This window comes from Anas acuta, chromosome 1 (genome assembly GCF_963932015.1).
Source record: "Anas acuta chromosome 1, bAnaAcu1.1, whole genome shotgun sequence".
Taxonomy (NCBI): domain Eukaryota; kingdom Metazoa; phylum Chordata; class Aves; order Anseriformes; family Anatidae; genus Anas; species Anas acuta.
Genome location: NC_088979.1, coordinates 93,561,573 through 93,583,451, shown reverse-complemented (window position 1 = coordinate 93,583,451; position 21,879 = coordinate 93,561,573). Strand labels below are relative to the sequence as shown.

The following is a 21,879-nucleotide window of genomic DNA, read 5'->3' as shown; positions in this document are numbered from 1 at the left end:
CACCTCCCACCAGACCAGGTTGCCCAAAGCCCCATCCAGCCTGGCCTTGAACACTTCCAGGGATGGGGCATCCACAGCTCACAGTAAAGAATTCCTTCCTTAAATCTACTTTAAACCTGCCCTTTTCTAGTTTAAATCTATTAGGCCTTGTCTGTCGCTGTACTCCCTGATGATAAAGATTCCTTCTCCAGGTTTCTTATAGGCCCTCTTTCAGTCCTGGAAGGCTGCTCTAAGGTTTCCCTGGAGTCTTCTCTTCTCCAGGCTGACCAACCCCAACCCTCTCAGCCTGTCTTGATAGGAGAGGTGCTCCAGTCCTCCGAGCCTCCTTGTGGGCCTCCTCTGGACTCATTCTAACAGGCCCATGTCCTTATTGTGCTGGGGACCTCAGAGCTGAACGCAGAGCTCCAGGTGGGGTCTTATGAGAGCAGAGCAGAGGGGGAGAATCACCTCCCTCACCCTGCTGGCCACACTGACACAGCCCAGGTTGTGCTTGCAGCCCCGGAGAAAGCCACATTGCCTGGCTTATGCTGAGCTTCCTGTCAACCAGCACCCCCAGGACCTTCTCCTCAGGACTGCTCTATAATCTGTTTTCTGCTCAGCTCTGTTCATGTTTGGGAGTGCCCCAGCCCAGATGCAGGGCCTTGCACTGGGCCTTGTTGAACCTCATGAGGTTCACACAGCCCCACCTCTCAGCCTGCCCAGGTCCCTCTGGATGGCATCCCTTCCCTCCAGCATGTTGACCACACCACTCAGCTTGGTGTCGTGGGCAAACTTGATGAGGGTGCGCTCGATCCCAGTGTCCATGCCACCAGCAAAGATGTTAAAAGGCATATTGTGTCCCAATATTGGCTCCTGAGGAACACCACTCGTCATTGGTCTTCACCTGGACATGGAGCCGTTGACCACAACTCTTGGAGTGCAACCATCCAGCCAATTCCTTACCCACTGAGTGGTCCATTTGTCAAATCCATGTCTCTCCAATTTAGAGACAAGAATCTCATGTGGGACAGTGTCACGATCTGCCGTTAGTGAAGCCTTGTTGGCTGTCTCCAGTCACCTTTATTTTGCATACGCCTTTGCATATTTTCCAGGAGGATCTGCTCCATGATCTTGACAGGCACAGAGGTGAGATCGACCGTCCTGTATTTCCCTTGGTCATCTTTTGCTTTTCTGTTTTTAAAAATGAGAGTTATCTTCCCCCTTTTCCAGTCAGCAGAAGCTTCAGTGGACAGCCACGGCTTTTCAAATATCACAGACAGTGGCTTAGCAACTTCTTCTGCCAGTTCCCTCAGGACCTGTGGATGTAACTCATCAGGTCCCTTGGACGATAATCTCTCTTATGTTTCTTTTTCTTTTTTTTTTTCTTTTCTTTTTTTTCATTCTATTGCCAACTGAGTCTTTTTTTTTTTTTTGTTCAAGTTCTTGTAATGATTTTCATTCATAACCAGATAATGAGGAAGCTAGTCCTTGAATTTTAATTCATTGTTTTTATTCCCACTCTGTCCTGCTTGTGTTTTGATTTGTAATGGCTTGCGGACCGTATTCTGGTATTTTATGAATCATTCACAGTTGCAGATTAGAGGTTAGGAAACAGTAATGACAATTTATCCTAAAGTTATATAAATAATGTTTAGTTATATGTTACCCTTAAAATATTATTTACATTATCTTTTCTTACACCTATTGCTTAATGGTTATGGTGGCTGAAGCTTACTCATCTCATCTTTGGCAAGGAACAAATAACAGGAAGATATACTTCAAAGCCAACCAGATTGCTTTGTTTTTCCATTTATTTACAAGGTTTAAATTACAGTTAAATACTTCCAGCTCTGTTCTTCTCCACCCCTGTGGTCAAGCTTAAGGCTCTTATTTCCCAAAAACTGCTGGATGGTGAGGGTTTTCTCTGTCTGCATGCTGGGCCTGCTGGCAGGATGGGGTCCTGCCCTTGGCTGTGTGGTCTTACCTCTCTGACAAGTGCCAGAGCCCGCTTCAGGAAAGCAGTAAGAGGATGTGGCCTGGAGTGAATAGAAAAGATGAGATCTCGGGGACCTTTCCTCCTTTAGCAGAAAGAAGCAGAAATATTTCTTTGTCCTGTCTGAACTGGTTGCATCTTGAGAGTTCAATGTAGCCTGATGTTAATAACAGATAAGAGCTTAAAAGTTTTTACAACTTCAAACAAGCGTTTCTTTTGTGCTGTGATAATGCTTATCTTCATGGATACTCAGATTGCCCCGAACTTTTTTCAGTTAAGTACAAAAGAGTAGAAAATTGATTTACCTAATAAGGAAGTTGAGTTGAGATTCCTGGGCAGAATTTGGTAACAAATTCCAGCAATTTAGCTTTCACAAATCACCTGGGATTCAAAGGTCAGGCTGACAGCTAAACATTTTTGTTTGTATAAGTACCTAAGATCACTTACCACCTGCAAAATTCTTGATTTTGCCGACCAGATCGTTGGATGGGGATTTTATTGATTACAGCTAGATCATTAGAAAGTTAATGCGCTCAAGCAGGGAGTAGCAAATTCTTAGTTACGTCAGCTACCTAATCATTAACGTAATTATTACTGACGGCCAGACTTCACCAGAGACTGTAAGGAATGTGAGCATGCATTTCATTTCAGTAAAAGTATTTCCCTTACTTTCCCTCTATCTCAGGTTTTTGTTTAGAAGTAATTCTATGTTCTGGCAACAAGAACTTCATTTTTGTTTGCTTGTTTCCCCCCCCCTTTCTCTAATTCTGTCTACCACCCTCTTTTTTATTCTTTTGAAAATGTTTGGGCCAAATCAGGCAGTATAAAATCTTGGAAGATGAACTTTTTTACTTGCCATTTTTATGTAGTTATTTAACTTATAGCTTGTCTGCTGCTAACTATTACTTTCACTCATTAACGCATTTATTTAGGGAAGGAAGCCAGAAAAGGAGGGAAATACAGAACAAGTCAGTGATGGAAATTCTGTCCCTACCTGCACATAGTTCTGAGTATAGTCACTTTGAAGAGTCCTGGATATCTCTAGTTCTCTGGCACATGCATTTTTATTTTTTTGCCTTAAGTCATTTTGCTAAAAATCTGGTTTGCTGTATATTATGTGTTATGGAGAAGTGTTACAGTGGCTTGTGGTTATATCAATTAAACATCTGTTTTGTTGACCCTCTGGAGATACCATCTATTATGTGGCTGTCTGCCATGACAAGGGATTAGCATTGACTTCCTATCTTATATTGTTGTGATGCAAGAAGAGTTTTAAATAGCAAGTGGCATAGGAGATGAGACTGGTCTGTTCATGTTCAGTTCTTTAATATGTAGGTCATAACTTCTAACAAGAATTCCAACTGTAATCTTTATAGAATAAAGTCTCATTATTTCTTCTTTTTGTGAAATGAAACTTGTACAGTATAGAGCCAGAATCCTTCCCTCCCTCCATACGAACTTAGTAGTTTTTTTTGTTGTTTTATTTTGTTTCATATATGAATTAGAGCATTCCATTAACAGGACATATATATCTGCTCATAATTCCCCTTAATCAAAATGAAATGCATTTTGCAAGAAGCAGTGCCATCTGTTTTTGGATAGCAAAGCATATACCCAAAGAGAGAGAGAAATGATACATAGAGAGTGCAAGTTGTCTGTTCCTTTATTCAGGAAACCTCAAAGACTATTATAGGTAAAATAACACACTTGAATTAAAAGCCAGGGTTTATTTTAAAGCATGGTTTATCTCAAAAGTGGTGTGAATACACGTAAACAGGGTTCTTAGTTGCCTTTTTTGTGTGTTTATTTGATTCTTCCTTATTTAGACTAGTTACAAGTTGCTTCTCAACAATTAAGAAAAATCAAATTTCAGCTCCTTACTTGTAGTTTAATTTTCATCATGCTGCCATTCCAGGTAGCTGTGCTAATGCTATGAAGGCATCAGTGTGGACCAGTCAGAATGCAGTGGATATTTACTGACATACGTAACTGTAATTAAAGTAGTTTTTTGTCTCTCAGTCTTGAAATATCTTTTGATTTTGTTCAATCTTCAGGAAGATCTGAGGCTGCAGTGTTGCTGTCTGGCCACCAGATAGAGACTGGAGCTTGCAAAATAGGATTTTTTTTTTTTTCTGTCATTGAATGTTCTTTAAAACCAAGAGGGAAATTGTTATTACCCAATGATAAAGAATTTATGAGTGTTACTGTGTAAAATGGATAATGAGAGCTTTGTTCCATAATCCTACATCACCAGGAAAGAACGGAGCAAGAATCTCAAGAAGAATCTTGGAGGAAGAAGAAGGGAATGTTAAAAATTTTGCAGTATAACAAGGGCAGGAAGAAAAGGTCAACTCCCTCTCCTCTCTCACCCAGGCTTTCTTAAGAACCCAGAATAGCAAATTAATATCTGTTAAAAAGTTCATATGGGTCAAGTGAGTCCTCAGAAATATATGATTGTCTAAATGCACAGTTAAAAGAACAGTTTTCAGTCAGGATCCTGGTTATGAACAGCATAAGAGGTAGCCTGCAGAGTTTTAATTATTTGTGATTAGGGAACAGCATTAAATTATTATTTTTTCCCCCTATCATTGAGATTAATTTTTTTTTTTCCCTAAGTAAGGAAATTTGACTTCTAAATTAGAAGATAAACACGAACATTTCTTGTACAAATTCCCTTTCCAAGGTAGAGTGATCTTATGTCTGAATTGTTGATCTGAACTAGTGAGTTCTTCTATCCTGAGGCTGTTTCTTCAAATCTCTAACCTGCCGTACTGGGGACTGTGATGGTCGTATCAGCTTAGGTGGAAGAGTGGTCTCTGCAAGTATTTGTGCACCAGTTTCTTTTACCAGCAAAATCTATGGATGTTACTAAGTTCCAATAATTTCTTTCAATCAAGTTCAGAAATTTAAGAGAAATTCCTGCATTTCACAAGCCTGTGGCAGTGATGGTTGTGATTAGGACTAGATGCTGTTGAGGTGTTTAGTGATGTGGTGCAAAAGAACCAAAAATGATTGTATTTAGGTGTGATTTGTTTCATGATTAACATCTGTTTGACAGATGAGAGGAAGGAACAAAAATATTTCGTAAACGTCAAATAGCTTGTTTAGAAAATTTTAAAACAGACCTTCCTGATGTATACAGAACGGTCACGGGCTTGTAGTCAAAATGAATTAAGGGCTTAATTTGTTAAAGCTGCTGAAAGGAAAGTGATGGTAGGGGGCACATCCAGAAGTGAATGGATTTGAGCAAACATCTAGGACGTATGTGGCTTGGGTCAAAAGTCCCTGAGGAAGGTTTAACTGGATTACATTTTCTCTGAGAAAGTCTCTAATCAGAAAGCCTGGAAGTCAGCAGTCTTGCATGGATGCAGAAACGGTATGTAGACATATTTCGGGTGGTGTACATCAGGACTGTGAGCTGCAGTTCAGGCTCCGCTGAGCCTGTAGCTGTTGGGAGTCCCAGCCTTGCACAGATGCAGTCAGGTTGCTGGCAGCCTCTTGGCTTTTTTGCTCTTTTTAGCTCTTGAGCTCATTGGTCTTCCTTCTGAATCTCTTGTGCTCTCTCTCTTGTTTTTCTTAGGTTATTTCTGTATCTGCTTGTCCACAGGAAGAAGACGCGATCTTAACTTTCTAGTGTGGCACTGTCTGGGTACCTGGGTTCAGATACCCAGACTCTTTATTACATCTGTTTGTGAAAAACTTTCTGGGTCACTTCAACATATTTTATTTATTTTTTGTATTCTTGAGCAAAAAGAAATAAAAAAAATCTATTTGCACAGCCACAGTCAGAAGTATTAAGCAGTACTGTAAAAGACAGAGGAGCAGTTGTACTTTTCCAGTTCCTTTATTAGTTCAGCAATACTTATGTATAAATCAGTTTCATTATTTTTGTTGACAGCTTATGCTCTTTCCGCAGCTCTGCGGGAGGCTGAGTATCAGTTCAGCTGTAATGGGAGGCAGCAGATGAGATTAAGCACTTGGAAGTGAAGAGAGTTATGAGCCTAAGCATGTTTGCTGGTGTGAGATGAGATGATGTGAGATGAGAGCTGGATGGCTGAGTGTGATGGTGTGCATTCGGCTAGACCTCAGCATTGGGTATGAAAGGAGCTTAACATGTGAAACAAGCCGAGTAACCCAACTTGCTGTGTGGTTTCTTGTCATTGGGAAGAGAAGGAACAGAGAGAGGCAGGCTATAGGGGACCAGTCACACCGACTAAACCCCTTGCTCTCTGTCCCAGCTCTCCTTCTGACACTCACTGCGAGACAGAGGGGTTGCTGGAGCTTGTCTAGTGGCACAATTGTGCTGTTAAGTAAGTGTATGTTGAACAGGTTAGCCAGCTTTAGCCAAATTGCATGGTTTCTTTAGAGTTTTCATTTATTTATTTATTTATTTTTCTTCCCTGATGACACTAACTGCCTCTACCTTGACACTTGGAACTTAGTCTTTCAGAGATTTCAGACAAATCCCAAGGAGGAATGGATATTGTTTGGTAGATACAGAAGCTACATGGGATGTGTTAGCAAGGAAAAAAGAGGCACACAAATAACTGTTTCACACAGAAGTCCTATCTCTTTAGGAAGCCAATATCAAAAACACACTACTGTTGAAGATGTTCTTGTTTTAAAAGTAGTCAGTGTTAGGAAACACCACTGAGCAACGTACACACCTTTTCAGGGATGTTGTTTAAACTTGGTAGGTATGGTGTTGGTGAGCGTGCTTTAGATTTCTTTGGATTTATATTAATTTTTTAGACTTATCAAGGCAATATCATTGCCTTGATACTGCGAAGCATACTAGAACTGAGTTTCTTGGTTTGGAATTTAATGTAGTTTTAATGTGGCAAATTGCCACAGTTCTCCAGAAGGCATACTCGTTAACTTCCACTTGTGGTTTGAATGCTGCTGTACATTAAATACACTTACAGCCCATGTATCAGTCGTGAGTAAAGCAGGAATGTCAGCATGTTACTACTCTGTGTTACCAAATGAGATGTATTTTTAACTAAAGAAGACTGTTTATAGGGATTAAGCCTGTTAGGTATACTGAGGAGAGGTAGGCATCTTGGGATTTATTTATTTATTGTTGAATAAATGTATTAAAAAGTAACTGCACTAAATGTTATTTTCTTTGATTCCTGTATTTGTTTTTCTTTTCTTTGTCAGCTCAAATAAAAAAAGATGTTACAATGAAAAAGCTCATTTCTGTGTAGATTATCTCAATTTGTTGAAGTTATTAAATATAATTGAAGTTGATGCTTATTTCTAATGTATCTAATATTATCATATTACAGAGGCGAATGCCCCAAACTTTCCGTGATCCAGCTACTGCTCCTTTGAGGAAACTCTCCGTAGATTTGATTAAAACATACAAGCATATTAATGAGGTAATGGCTCCAGCTATCTTTGTTTTGTGTATTGATATGAATTTGTTGTTTGAATTATGTTATTAAATACATTTTCTGTGAATTGTACTGCATCTTCTGCTGCCATTGTTTTGGATTCTTTCTTGCAGAGTGAACTGCTCATTTGACCGTAAATTAAAGAAATTGTACATTATTTTATTAGAGCTTAAAATGACTGCAAAGTACAGAAGTATTTCTATACCTGTTACATTGTGTCCCCCAAAAAAGTTTGTTTCTGTTACATGTAGGACAGTAAAGGAGAGAGAGAATCTAGCCTATTGCCCCCACTCCCTTGTTGCTCCCCCCTCCATCTTGAGTAATATCATTTTTGAAGTTGTTTATTTGAAGGATCCACAATACAAATCACTAACATTTTTGAAATAGAGCTGGCTTGATATAGCTCTGTATTTTCAAAGGTAACTGAGTAAGCAATATACTTTTCATGTTTAGGTTTACTATGCAAAAAAAAAACGGCGGCATCAACAGGGCCAAGGAGATGATTCCAGTCACAAAAAGGAGCGAAAAGTTTACAACGATGGCTATGATGATGATAACTATGACTATATTGTAAAAAATGGGGAGAAGTGGATGGATCGTTATGAAATTGACTCCTTAATAGGCAAAGGATCCTTTGGACAGGTAATGTATATCAGCTGTGCAATCTGTAATTTGTGTGAATGGTAATATGCATATAATTTAAAGTGCCATTCTTATTTCATTTTGAAATTCAGTTGTCTTTTTCTTAATTCTACTATGCTGAAGTGCCTGCTCAAGGCATTTGTATTTTGTGCTGTTTCTTGTTACCACATATAATGTTTGAATATACTTCAGTATATTTAAACTGTTAATGTGCTTTGCAAATGAGCAAATCTTCAGCCTTTTGTCATCATTTCACATTTTTAGCTATTTGTTTTGGGTTTTTGTTTTAAAACAATGGTCTAATGCTAGGGATAACCTATTCTTTGCAGTAAGGTTTGTTTTTACTATTGGTATTTGTAGCCAAGGCTTGAAGAAAAAGTCTGGAAGGAGGATAGAGCTTTTCTTTTATGGAACTTTTCTTTTGTTTTATTTTTTATTTTTTTTTTTCATGTTCTGCAGGTCATTTTACAATATTGTTTTTGTTGATTTACTGCTTGCATTTGGGTACAATACTTGCCTTAGGTCCAGCTCACTGAAGCCTTTGCTCTGTTTTGCAACGTCACTACAATAAACTCCATGTTATCAGTTGTGGCTTTATTGTAGCATCTAGGAAGAAAATTAACTGGAAAGAACAAAAGTTGTAAAAAAATTCTGTAAATTCTGGTATGTTTAAAAAGGGTTTTGCAGAATTTTGGAAACTGAAGCAGAGAGATGACTTACATGTTTGTCTTTTTTCTTTCAGGTTGTAAAGGCTTATGATCGAGTGGAACAGGAGTGGGTGGCTATAAAAATAATAAAAAATAAGAAAGCTTTCCTAAACCAAGCCCAGATTGAAGTGCGACTGCTTGAGCTTATGAACAAACATGACACTGAGATGAAGTACTATATAGGTATTCAGATATTTTTCTTATTTTTTATTTAATCAAATTATTAGTATTTTAGGTTTTGATACATAGTGTAGGGTGCTGCAACTAATGTTTTTGGTGCTAACAAAATGAAATAATACAACTTTTAATACTAGTTTTCAGTGTAAATTACCTTGCATAAACAACAGATTGCTTTGCAGCAGGACTAGATTTAGAAGAAAAACGTGTAAAAAGTTTTGGGATAACAGATAATATGAAATAAGTAGTTTTATGGCTAGCTTGTTCATTATTTTTTGATTGTGCTTATTTAAAAAGCTCAACATTTCATGTTACAAAACTGAGATAAAACTTCTGTAATAGTTAAGACTTGCCTGTTTAGATCTCAGAAAATATTTCTAAAGCTTATAATTCTGACTGTTCCTGTAGACTGTCATGCTATTCCATGAGGTTATTATCATAATGCTAATTGAACTTTGTAGTCACGATGAAATAAGTTGGTCAGCTCAGATAAAAAGTTTTTTAAATCCTGTCTGTTCTCTGAAGTGGAGTATTGGGCAAAAATGTGATGGAAGGACAGCATGTTGTAAAGAGAGATAGAAAACTGTGAAAGATAATAATTTAAGAAATGAAATTGATTTTAAACATTTTTATCTTAGTTTGCAGGAGTTGAAATACTAACAACTGTACTCTTCAGGTTTGCATGTATATGTTGGATCACTAATTTTTCTTTCTGCAGTTTGTAAAGAAACCCTTAAAATAATGTTAGTACACATGGCTGTTAAATTATCTGATGACTATTCAGTTACATTTTAACTTTTTAATGGAGTATTATCTTTATAAAACATTTTATGTATACAGTTTAAAAGTTTTTAATGTACTTTTAACTCTATAAGGAACATGCCTATATAAAACAGAAACTAAACTTTGCACCCTACTATATCAAAAAGATATTTCAGGAATGTTAAAGACAGAAGCAGTTTCAGATTAATATGGGGCAAATAAGAAGACTATAGCCATTGCTGAATAAACAAACTCTTGACGTTTTAGATTTTTAGAAAGTGTATAGCACCACATAAAATGAGATTTGACTAAAACTTTGTGTATCTAACTGTGTGACTTAACAAGAGATGGTTTAACATAAAGCACAGTATTTAAGCAAAAAAAGAAAGAAAAAAGATAATTTCAAGCAATAGTGAAATGAAATACTGTTTTTGTTTAGCAGACACAACTAACTATAATAGTTATATGCTTGTATCCAGTTGATTTCTGAATCTATTAAGATACATTTCAGTAGTTCCCCTTTTCTTTTTATCACAGTATTTAACAAACACTGGCAGTGTTAGTAAAGGTCAAAAAAAAAAAGGCAAAGAGATCATGTTTTGAATGAATACTATATATTGCATGAGATGCCTAAACTGACATCTATAGGTGCTTCACTTTACCGTTGCATAGACTTGCAGGTGCATGGTGCTGAGAGTGGTTGAATAATGCTGAAAGCATTGCAAGTATTACAACACAGTGTGTGGTGTAAAATGAAGACTTCAAGATAGGTGTGGTTAAGTTAGGAGACTAGACTGCAGGATACAGATTTTTACCTTGATTTTTAATGACATAAAGTGTAACTGCTTATACTTCTGCCAGGTCTTCTCTAGTAGCTTCTAGAGGAGTGTAAGAATACATTACGGTATTCAAGTTTCAAGGTAGCAGAGCGGAAGATAAATGTACAAATGTGATGGCTTCACTGCAGGAAAGGTTTGGGAAGTTCAGCTCTTACCCAGACTATTTGAGCTGTGTGACACTGCAGGTGGTACTGGTAGAGCTGGCCAAGTAGCTTGCTGGTAGTTGAAAATTAGTCAGAGTACGTAGTGTTTCTTGCCAAGTTGGCAGGTTCAGCAAGGTGCTGTGGGGAGGAAGGGGTGTATGGTGCAGGAGGACCACAAGGACATGAAAAGGTGCTGGTGCTTTTGTGGTGTTAGGGTATTGGAAAATGAGAAAATGCAAAAGGTCTAGACAATGGAAATAGACAGGAATTGGCATCAGGATGGAAGCAAATGATATCATTACAGGTTAGTTGTGAGGGACACGTGAATAACTGGATAATAATAATGAGGAAAATAAAACTCGCTGGGACACCATGTAATTACCTTAACTGAAAGTCTGAATGCTGATTGTGCTAATATTGGTTCAAGATTTTATTGTGACAAAGAGGGGCTGTATTGCTGTTTATCTGAAGATTGCAATGTTTTTTTTTTCCTATTTAAATTTTCTTTTGCTTGCGGAGACCAACCTGAATAAGAACCTGGCAAACCCTGCTTGCTTCTAAACAGATGATTTTTTTCCACGTATTTCATGAAACTGATTGATTAGACTTGGATTGGGTTTGTTGCTTTCATAATTTTGAAATTATGTCTGGTTGAATATAATGCCTTTGGGATTGTGATTGATTTTATTAATTGAAGTAGTCTATTGAAGTCATGATTTATAAATTGCAATAATATGTTTTAAATTACTCTGGCATTCAAATAATTTCTCTGTAAATGTAAATTTCAAATGTAAAGGGAATTACTAATACAGAATTTAAAGTGTGATATCTGCTTTATTGTTGAGAATGCTGTTGTATGTACACTTTTTTCCAGTCTGCTTGGACTTAAATACAATTTTAGTTTTAGGAGGGTGGAGAAATGAACTCTTCACTGGAAAAAGCCCAAAGTCTCGTGATTAAGATTGTTTCGCGCACAATTTGTACTGCTGCTTGTCTTTTTTGCTGATGTTTTTACTTAGAAAGGGCTGTTGCTAATTTATTGAAGACAGAGATCAGTTGTGAATATCACTGTAGTTCTCCAGTTAATCTGAATTTAATGTTGTTTGGAATTCTATGTTATTTTTATTTACCACAATTTTTTTTTGCCTTTGCTAATAGGGGACTGATATATTCATTTTGAAAAATCTCTCTTCTATATTTAAAATCATTTTTTTTGGTTAATGTAGCTTTACCGAGTTACACCTGAGGACACTTCAGATACATGAAAAAATCCAACAACCCATACCCTGGGCATAGCAGAAATGCTTTATAAATAATAATAGATCTAGAAAAAAAACAACACAATATTATCTTACAGGTCAATCTCCTGAATATTGACTGAAACATTTAAGCTTTGTATTGTAATTTGTATGTAATATGTACCACACAGCATATGTATTAACCATTTTCTTCTCTTTTTAAAGTGCATTTGAAGCGCCACTTCATGTTCCGAAACCATCTCTGCTTAGTCTTTGAAATGCTGTCCTACAATCTGTATGATCTGTTGCGGAACACCAACTTCAGAGGTGTCTCATTGAATCTGACAAGAAAATTTGCACAGCAAATGTGCACTGCACTGCTTTTTCTGGCGACTCCTGAACTTAGTATCATTCACTGTGACCTAAAACCTGAGAATATCCTGCTCTGTAACCCCAAACGAAGCGCCATCAAGATTGTTGATTTTGGCAGTTCATGTCAACTTGGACAGAGGGTGCGTATTGGTAGAAATTCTAATTAAGCTGTTATTGGATACATGTGATAAACTTTCCATCTTTCTTTTCTCCTTGGTTATATTTTTATGCGATATTAATGCAAGTTGCATCATCACTCGATTGTAGAGGTCTGCAGTGGTGCAGTGCTCTCAAATATAGTACTTCTTTATTATTTTCTTATCCCATGATGCATTTAGTTTCTTCCACTTTAAGATGTTACCTGTTTAGAGTGCCATGGAGATAAGACACTATCTGTGAGTTGAGACAGTATAGTATTTGGCTCTTAAAGATACTGCTTATAACTAACCCCATTTTTACAAACACTTTAGTAAAACTGTAGGAAGATTGGATTGCGTTCACTGGTGTTACCACTATGAGTAAAGATGCACACATGAAAGTGTTTCCAGGACAAATTGTTTTCTTTATATTAGGGTAGATTTAGCCTAATCAATAACTGTCCGACATACTTGTATTTGTATCCCGTTGTTTATGTGCTTTGAGGATGAGTGTGTTTTTTATTTGAGCTGTTAGTTTCTGTCTACCATAGTCAACTAGCTCTGTATTTACTTCAAGAAACATTAAAGTACATACAACAGCTATTAAAACCATAAGCAATTATGCTTGGATGCCAAAGACCGGATTCTTTAGGAAGAAGAATCGTATTCCTCAAATGTTTAATTTGCACTGACAGTTCATTGAAAAGTTCATCAGGACATACTGTTCATTGTGCACTGTATAGTCTAATAATACCAATAGACACATTTTTGGTTGAATGAATCCTATTTTTGATGGAATGATTGACCACCAGTATTTAGGGTACCTTAGCTTTATTTGTTTGCACTGAATACAAATTGTTAGCTAGAGAGGTAAAGAAACTTCTGTAGACAGAAATTAGACTTCCACTTTTTTTTTTCTTTTTTTTTTTTTTTTCTTCCTTGAAAAGATGCTTTTAAACCTTGCCAGGTCAGCTGTGTGCCTGTGGTGGTTTTATCTATAAATTTATGAATGATAATCCTTGATATTCTTTTGCTTTGAGAAAACTGGGTATTAAACAAAAAAACAAAACACCTGCTAAATCAGACTTGCTGTAAATCTGCAACACTTGCAAAAGAGATGTCAGTTCAAGAAATATGAATAGTAATAATGAAGATGATATCACTTTATGAAGAGAATTAAAAACTTCATGGATTGACTGAGTAGAAAGTAGTGAGGCACAAATTTAGGATTAATACAATTCATTTTCTCTATTAAGTAGAGATATCTGAGCCTAGGAAGAAAATGAAGGGAAGACAAATGAGATCTAGATTGTATAGGTCAATAATAAGATAATTTTGAAGTGCTAGGAAGCACAATTAAAAAAAACCTTTGTGCAATTTCACAGAAAAGTTAACTTAAATGGAAGTAAGTAAACATTGGCACCTTTGTGGAAAGTGCTTGATAAAATTTTGTGTTAATTAAAATATAAAGTACAGTTCTGTTAGGAATATTTACTTTGGTTGCTTTCTTTTTAAGGGTTTTGGAGGTGTTTTTTTTTTTTTTTTTTTTTTTTTTTTAAGATCTTTCTGTTTTGTTTGTTTTGCTTTGTTTCTTTTTGTATATGCTTATGTTTAAGCCAGTCTTCAGATCTATGATCAAGACTGAAATTTCTGACTTGTGAAATGAGCTGGATAGTTGGGGGTGATTCCAGCTGGAATCACCTGGTAATTTCATTTCATGACAACAAAATTGTTGATTTTGATTTTTTTTTTAATTGTTGGTTTTGTCTGAAGTGTTATGTGATTCTGATGTGGCTTCTGGAATAGTTTTTATTTGAACGTTACCAGACGAAAATTTTGTTGTACAATTATCTGTAATTGCATGAGATTACACTCATCAACTGTAAAGTGTCGTAATTGTGAGTGAATTTGCACTTTTTTTTTGTGAGCAAGAGTTAGTATTTTTCTAATAATTAACATTTAAATATTTTTTATAAATTTGTAATATGCTTTTAGTATCACTAATACCTTGTCTTTGCTTTCCCCACAATGAAAGTGTATTTTACTGTAATTCTGTTTCGTAATACAGAACCATAATAATGCTTTTTGGATGCTGTGTATTATCTTCAAATGCTTTTATTTCAGATATACCAATATATCCAGAGTCGTTTTTATCGATCACCAGAGGTGCTACTGGGAATGCCTTATGATCTTGCAATTGATATGTGGTCCCTTGGGTGTATTTTAGTTGAGATGCACACTGGAGAGCCTCTTTTTAGTGGGGCAAATGAGGTATGCAGCTATTATACAGTACAAGTAATTTGATCTTTTTTGTTCATTCTGATAATGATACTCATCTGTTATTATAATGGTTAAATTAGGGAAGTCTAATAATTCTAAAATTCATAAACATCAGTAATAGCAATGTCTTTTGTTAGAATTCTAAATTGCCTGGTAATAACTTTATGTTTCTGGGTTTACTTCTACCCTGATCTTCCCCACAGCTCCTTGTTCACTAATTTATTTAGTTAATATTGAATTTTTATTAAACTTGAAATTAATTCAGAACTTAACTGGTGTGGGTAGTTAACATATGCTACCCATGTGACTGTAGAATATTGGACTCTATTGCAGTACTCATCTATATGTCCCATGTTATTCATAAATATTCTTCCTGTGGAACAGGTGGATCAAATGAATAAAATAGTGGAAGTTTTGGGGATACCGCCTGCCCATATCCTTGACCAAGCACCAAAAGCAAGGAAGTTCTTTGAGAAGTTGCCAGATGGCACGTGGAACTTGAAGAAGACCAAAGATGGAAAAAGGGTAGGTTATATAATTAGGATGACAGCATGGGCTATCCCTTTAAAAAGAATAAATTAAAAAATGGTGAGATATTACTTTGATTTACATTGTCTTACTAAAAATGTAGCCTTATTGTTACTGATTATTTTTCTGAGTTGTAAGACGGGTTGATTAAGTAACACTTTCTATAGTGTTGAATAGTTTCTTCCTTTGATTCGACTGCTTCACTTTTATGGCGTGTTTAAAGTACGCACATCCAAGGCTTAGTGTGTAACTTGATTTCAATTAATTTCTAATTTCTTTACAGGAATACAAACCACCTGGAACTCGTAAGCTTCATAATATACTCGGAGTTGAAACAGGAGGACCAGGTGGACGTCGTGCTGGGGAATCGGGTCATACTGTAGCTGACTACTTGAAGTTCAAAGACCTCATCTTAAGGATGCTTGATTATGACCCTAAGACACGAATTCAACCTTACTATGCCCTACAGCATAGTTTCTTTAAGAAAACGGCAGACGAAGGTACCAACACAAGCAACAGTGTGTCTACGAGTCCTGCCATGGAGCAGTCACAGTCTTCAGGAACCACCTCTAGTACATCTTCAAGCTCAGGTGAGGTTTTCTTATTAAATTATATTTCCTAATCGTGTCGAAGGAGTCTGTCCCAGATGACAGAGTTTTGTTTGGCATTTGTTTCTTGGCCGGATCAAGTAATTGCTCCAATGAAAAGCAGATTTATAAGTAGATTTACAAAAATTTGAGTGATAGGTCCTCTATTTTTTATCTTGAAGCTATTTAAATTTTAATGCCATCATTGTTCTACAGCTTACTGTAAATTTTATATCTCTTGTGTTGCTGTGACTTTATAGGTGGATCTTCTGGGACAAGCAACAGTGGAAGGGCACGGTCAGACCCCACACACCAGCATCGACATAGTGGTGGACACTTCACTGCTGCTGTTCAAGCTATGGACTGTGAAACACACAGCCCACAGGTATGCACAAGTAGAGCTTTGTCTGATTTATACGTTTTTTTCTGAGAACATTAAATCCCTAAAAATAGTAGTATTAGGTTTAAATGGCGAGGTTTTGGAACCAGAGAGGTGTAGGGGTGGCCTCTGTGAGCAGAGCCCAGCAGCTGCCCCATGTCAGAGCAGAGCCAGCTCCAGCCGTCTCCAAAAGGGACCTGCTGCTGGCTAGAGCTGAAACAGGGAGTGACACTGGGTGGGCCTCTGGGAGAGCACGTTGAAGAAAGGGGAGGGAGTAGGGAAAGTTGCTCAACAGCAGCTGGGAGAGAGAGCTGAGAAAATGTAGAAATAACCCTGCAGTCCCCAAGGTCACTGCAGCAGGAAGGCAGGAGGTGCTCCAGGTACAGAGCAGCAGTTCCTGTGCGGCCTATGGAGAGGCCCCTGGTGGAACAGGCTGTCCCCCTGCAGCCCATGGGTCCCACATGGAGCAGATCTCCATGCTGCAGCCCCCCCGTGGACGAGCCCCCGGTGGAGCAGGTGGATGTGGCCTAGAGGAGGCTGCAGCCCATGGAGAGCCCCCACAGTAGCACACTCATGTTGTGTAGTCTCCTTCTTGGGTAGTCCTTTGTATGTTAGGTCATTCACTTAGTCAAAAGTACTGTAGGTAGCTGTAAAAATTTCCAATAAATTCTGTGGATGCAAAGGTTTTGTATGAGTTGTAACATGCCAGATGGGGCTGTCACCTTATACAGGGCATAAGGGTACACAGAACTACGTATCTTCCAACCCAACAAGTCTAGCTTGTACTTCAGTGAACTCCTGTGCAAGTTCTTACTTCCATTTCACCATGTTCATATGCTTCACCAACATTATGGTTGGTGAATTATGAATTTTATTAGCTACAAATGATTCAGTAATTTCATTTTCTTAATACAGATTAGTGGTAGTGCTAGGTTAATGGTTGGATGTGATGATCATGGAGGTCTTTTCCAACCTAAATGATTCTATGATTCCATTCTATTCCGTTCTATTGTATATTACCGTAATTTGTTCCTGGAAGAGCATTAACCGAAATGTTGTAGTGATTTACCCTTTCTGTTCATCCCTTTTAAAGTTGTAGAATCCTTTTTACAGGCATTAAGCGGTAGCCACTATGCATTACAGTCATGAAAAGAAGAGAATATCATACATGCTTCTTTGGAACTGACAATTTCTTCTTCTCCCAAGTAGACAATTTAGTTTATTCAACAAATGGCTGTGTAGCTAGATCTTGCTACTTTAATAATCTTTAATCAGCAGTGTTCTTCCAGAGGTGTGGGTAGTACTCCTCTAATAGTGTTGATAGTGTTCAATATATGAACTGCAACATATTAATTTAGCATGCTAAATGTATCCAGAAGCCCTAGTCACAGATTAAAGCCTTAATGTTTGTACAACACCTAGAACCAATGTGTTGTTTAAAGCTGCTTCTTTAATTTGGTAGTAAGGTCACGTATTGGACTTTCTTTAACCATTTATTTGGAAAAAAAAACAGAATGCAACCTTTTTTTAAAGCTATATGTAGAAACATGCTCTTTAACTACCTAATTATATTTCTAGACTAATTTTGAAACTGCAAGGATTGGTTAACCGATTCAAAAGTTAGTGGAAACATTAATAGCTTAATGTCTCTCAGAAATGGATAGACTTGTTTAATCGTTCCACTTTTTGTTTCGCCTGTTAACATAGGTTCGACAACAGTTTCCTCCTCCAATTGGTTGGACAGCCACTGAAGCTCCTACACAGGTCACTGTTGAAAACCATCCAGTTCAAGAAACCACCTTCCATGTAACCCCTCAACAACAGAATGCATTACATCATCATCACGGAAATAGCTCTCACCACCACCATCACCACCACCACCACCACCACCATCATGGACAGCAAGCCTTGGGTAGCCGGACCAGGCCAAGGGTCTACAATTCTCCAACAAACAGCTCCTCCACCCAGGATTCTATGGAGGTGGGCCACAGTCACCACTCCATGACATCCCTGTCTTCCTCAACTACTTCTTCCTCTACATCTTCCTCCTCTACTGGTAACCAAGGCAATCAGGCCTATCAGAACCGCCCAGTGGCTGCTAATACCTTGGACTTTGGACAAAATGGAGCTATGGACATGAATTTAACAGTCTACTCTAATCCACGCCAAGAAACTGGCATAGCTGGACATCCAACGTACCAGTTTTCTGCTAATACAGGTCCTGCTCATTACATGACTGAAGGACACCTTGCAATGAGGCAAGGAATTGATAGAGAAGAGTCTCCCATGACAGGAGTTTGTGTTCAGCAAAGTCCTGTGGCTAGCTCGTGACTAAACTGAAACTAAGTTTGTTTCTTGTGTGTTTTTATAGAAGTGGTGTTTTTCCAAAAACAAAGTGCAAAGCTGCTTGAATCAGAAGGAGATAAACTCACTGAACCGCTACAGGAGGGCAAAGCTGACTATTTTTTTAGACTTGAAAAGATTGCAAAGGGACAATGAAGTTTTGTTTTTTTTTTTTTTTTAAGAGCCATGTCCGGACCCACCTTAATGAATAGCTTAGTGGTGTTCACCTTTTGCTTCCCCCATTTTAACTTGCCACAACCTAGTCATAGTTTGTTTTTTGGGGGGAGGGTGTTTTTTTTTTTTTTTCTGTCTCATTCAACAGGGGGCTATTGTTAAAATGTTGGCTGTAGTTGCAAACTAGTTTCTTTTTAAAGACATTGCACATGATTTATAAAAGGCCCTTTGAAGATTTTGGGTGGGAGGGGAGTGAGTAATATATATATACATATATTTTTTTTTAGTTCCCCAAACAAACATGGGCACAGAAACGCAGTACTGTAAGGAAGAGGGACCTTCAGATTACACAAATATATATCCTTCAGTTGTAAAAAGGGACGGTTGTAATGGAGTTTGTAAGGCACATTAAGCATGCTAAGTGGCGGTGATCAGAACTCTCCTTATCTGAATCTACTGAGGATCAAAGCAGCAATTGTAATGGGATTCTGTGCGTCTCATATTTTGGAGACCACAGTCAGTTAGTATTGAAATATGACTGGTTTCATAACTAAGGTGCACTGAGAAGCAATCAACGGGTCGGTCCTGGCCAGTCGTGGGGAGGTCTAAGTGGTGGTCTTTGGGAAAACCTTTGGCCTTATGGATTTGGACTCTTAAGTTAGAAGAGCCTACCATTTCAGATGCAATCACTTTTGGACATGCTTTTGCAGACAGTCCTTAATGCTGAAAACACAGAGAATGGGTAATTCAAGAGGCCTTTCTTTTAAAATAGACTTTTGTGACCCACTTATTGTAAGGTATTGCAAGGTCACTTTGCGTGTGTCATAAAGTTGACTTCCTTATTGGTTGAAGGTCACAGGAGTAGTGGTTTGCGTTTGATGGAAATAGCTACAACTGTGTCCCTTCCTGCTTTTTACTTTTTTCTTTTGCTTTTTCTTGGCACGTGGTTTCTCCACCATTACTTCTGCACAAAGACGTCTTCTGTTCATCCTGAACATTTTTAAAAATGCAGAATTTTATGTGACTGCTTTTTTGCCTCACAATTATGCTGTGAATTTTACAAAAATTTATTTTCTTTTTTGATAATTTATTGTACCAAAGCTGTTTTTATAGCACATAGATGTCTGTAACCAATAATGTAGCAGTTCTGCACTTTGACACAAGGTGTAACTAGACCATTTTTAAATGTCAGTTGAGAATTATGGCTGTACTATTGCTTAAACAAAACTGGAACTGTTGTTGAATTCATAGCCAATACATTTACAGCAATCTGTGTACTGAACATAATAGATTGACATCTACTTCAAGACTATAACATCTGTTACGTTATAAATGTGTTCAGGCTTCTGAAGGTAAAAGGGACACTAGATCCAGAAGCTATGAAACCAGCAGTTGATTCTTGTATTCCTTATTAACATAATTGTAAACTTGAAGGCAAGACCTTGATTGCATGAACAGGTCCAAAACAATAGTCTGAGTAAAGCAAGACACTCACATGAGACCTGAGGTTAGCAGGCTGTATTTAACAGGTGCCTAATTTTTGGGTAATGCTGCCTTAATATAACACAGTCAGCTTGGCAGTTGCGAAATTTATGGGCCCATTCAGAGATTTAGTTGTATAAATAAAAGCTCAGTGAAAACCACCTGAAAGAACGTGGGCAATTCAGTGACTGCCCATCCCAGATTAACACTGTTTGCCCATTATATATTACAGAAGCAGTGATCTACCTCTGCCAGTAAGCCCTTTTAAAAGTTAATTCAGCAGAAAATTCAGAGTTCACACTGGTCAGTTCCACGTGGCTAAGTAATTTTTTTCAGACTAAAAGGTGGACTTTTTAATATATTTACAGTGGCAACACAGCAGCTGGCTACCATGTAGATGGGAATGAATACTTGGGATTACCATTTTTTTTGTAAATCACTTTTTTTTTTTTTAATCAAGTGATCCATATTTCTTTTGTATCGACATGTCAACCCTGTGGATGAAAGTGTTTTTTTTTTTTTTTTTCCTGTTTCTTTTCTTTTTTTCTTAAACTCAGTAATTCAAAGAAGTTTACAGGAATTGGAAGGATGTCACCTTAAAAACAGGATGCTGAGTTCAGCAATATACAAAGGAATCCAGTACTTGCTGCTGTCTAGGAATATAAGGGTAATACGAAATCTGGGTAATTTTTGTGTGCGTGGGTTGCCACACCTTAGCAAGCGCCAAAAATGAAGCAGTTTAAAAAAATATCTACATAAAGAAGAAACCACAAAATCCAGTGCTTCTGCATACTGTGTTATGTTACAGTCCAGTTTTGTGTGCTTTACTACACAGTTTGGTTACAGGACTTCTGTGCATTGTAAACATAAACAGCATGGAAAAGGTTAAATACCTGTGTTCAGATTGTAAGATCTAGTCCGGACTTGCTGTGTATATTGTAACGTTAAATGAAAAAGACAAGCCCTTTGTATTATAGTCATGCAGTCTTATGTATGATAAACAGTTGAATAATTTGTCCTCAGACTCTTTACTGTGCTTTTTGAAAAAAAGAGTAATTTAAGAAAAGAAATGTAAACATAGTAAATCTTCCTATGCAATTAACCTACTCCAAGCCATGGTATGGTAGGTATGATTATACTATAATATGTAAATATCAGATACATTGAAACAGACTTAAAAATATGAAAGTAAAAGTTGGAGGCGTAATGGATAATTTTGAGTTTTTAATTGAAACAGCAAGGTATACAAATCATTGATGTATGAACACAGCTCTGCTTGATTCTGTTTGACTGTATTTGTAGTTTGAGTTGTTTATATTATCATCTGTTAGTTTGAATGTTCTTATACGCACTGCAGCTTTCTACCTAATACAGACTAGCTGATTTTAAGGCCAGAAGTGACCATGGTAATGAAATAATCTGACTGGCATGCCATTCATTCTCTAGGATTCAACCTAGTTATTTTTGCATCATGAAGTCTGTATCTTTTGGGTGCAATAGAACATGCTTTTTAAAAAAGATAGCCAGTTTCCATATAGGTTCTTCAAGCGTGAGGATTTCTCCATGTCTCCTGAGTGATTCAGCTAGTTCATTTTCCATGCTCGTAGTCCTCCTTTGGTTTCGGAACTGTTTAGTTACAGCTGCTGGCCACCGGATAGGTAGCCGCCTATTAGAAGAACTAATAACTACTCTAGGTTTAAACTCTTTCACTTTATTCA

The 21,879-nt window shown here is 37.4% G+C and overlaps 1 protein-coding gene across 1 annotated transcript in view; it reads left to right on the top strand.

The window, feature by feature from the left end:
• Window positions 1–21,185, top strand: part of DYRK1A (dual specificity tyrosine phosphorylation regulated kinase 1A) — an 89,192-nt gene extending 68,007 nt beyond the window's left edge. The window contains exons 4-12 of the mRNA XM_068688177.1: window positions 7,264–7,356; window positions 7,825–8,013; window positions 8,756–8,903; window positions 12,105–12,391; window positions 14,513–14,659; window positions 15,053–15,193; window positions 15,480–15,786; window positions 16,044–16,168; window positions 17,870–21,185. Coding sequence (XP_068544278.1) covers window positions 7,264–7,356; window positions 7,825–8,013; window positions 8,756–8,903; window positions 12,105–12,391; window positions 14,513–14,659; window positions 15,053–15,193; window positions 15,480–15,786; window positions 16,044–16,168; window positions 17,870–18,493 — 2,061 coding nt within the window. The 3' untranslated portion in view covers window positions 18,494–21,185. The remainder of the gene's footprint in view (window positions 1–7,263; window positions 7,357–7,824; window positions 8,014–8,755; window positions 8,904–12,104; window positions 12,392–14,512; window positions 14,660–15,052; window positions 15,194–15,479; window positions 15,787–16,043; window positions 16,169–17,869) is intronic.
• The last annotated feature ends 694 nt before the right edge of the window (window positions 21,186–21,879 follow it).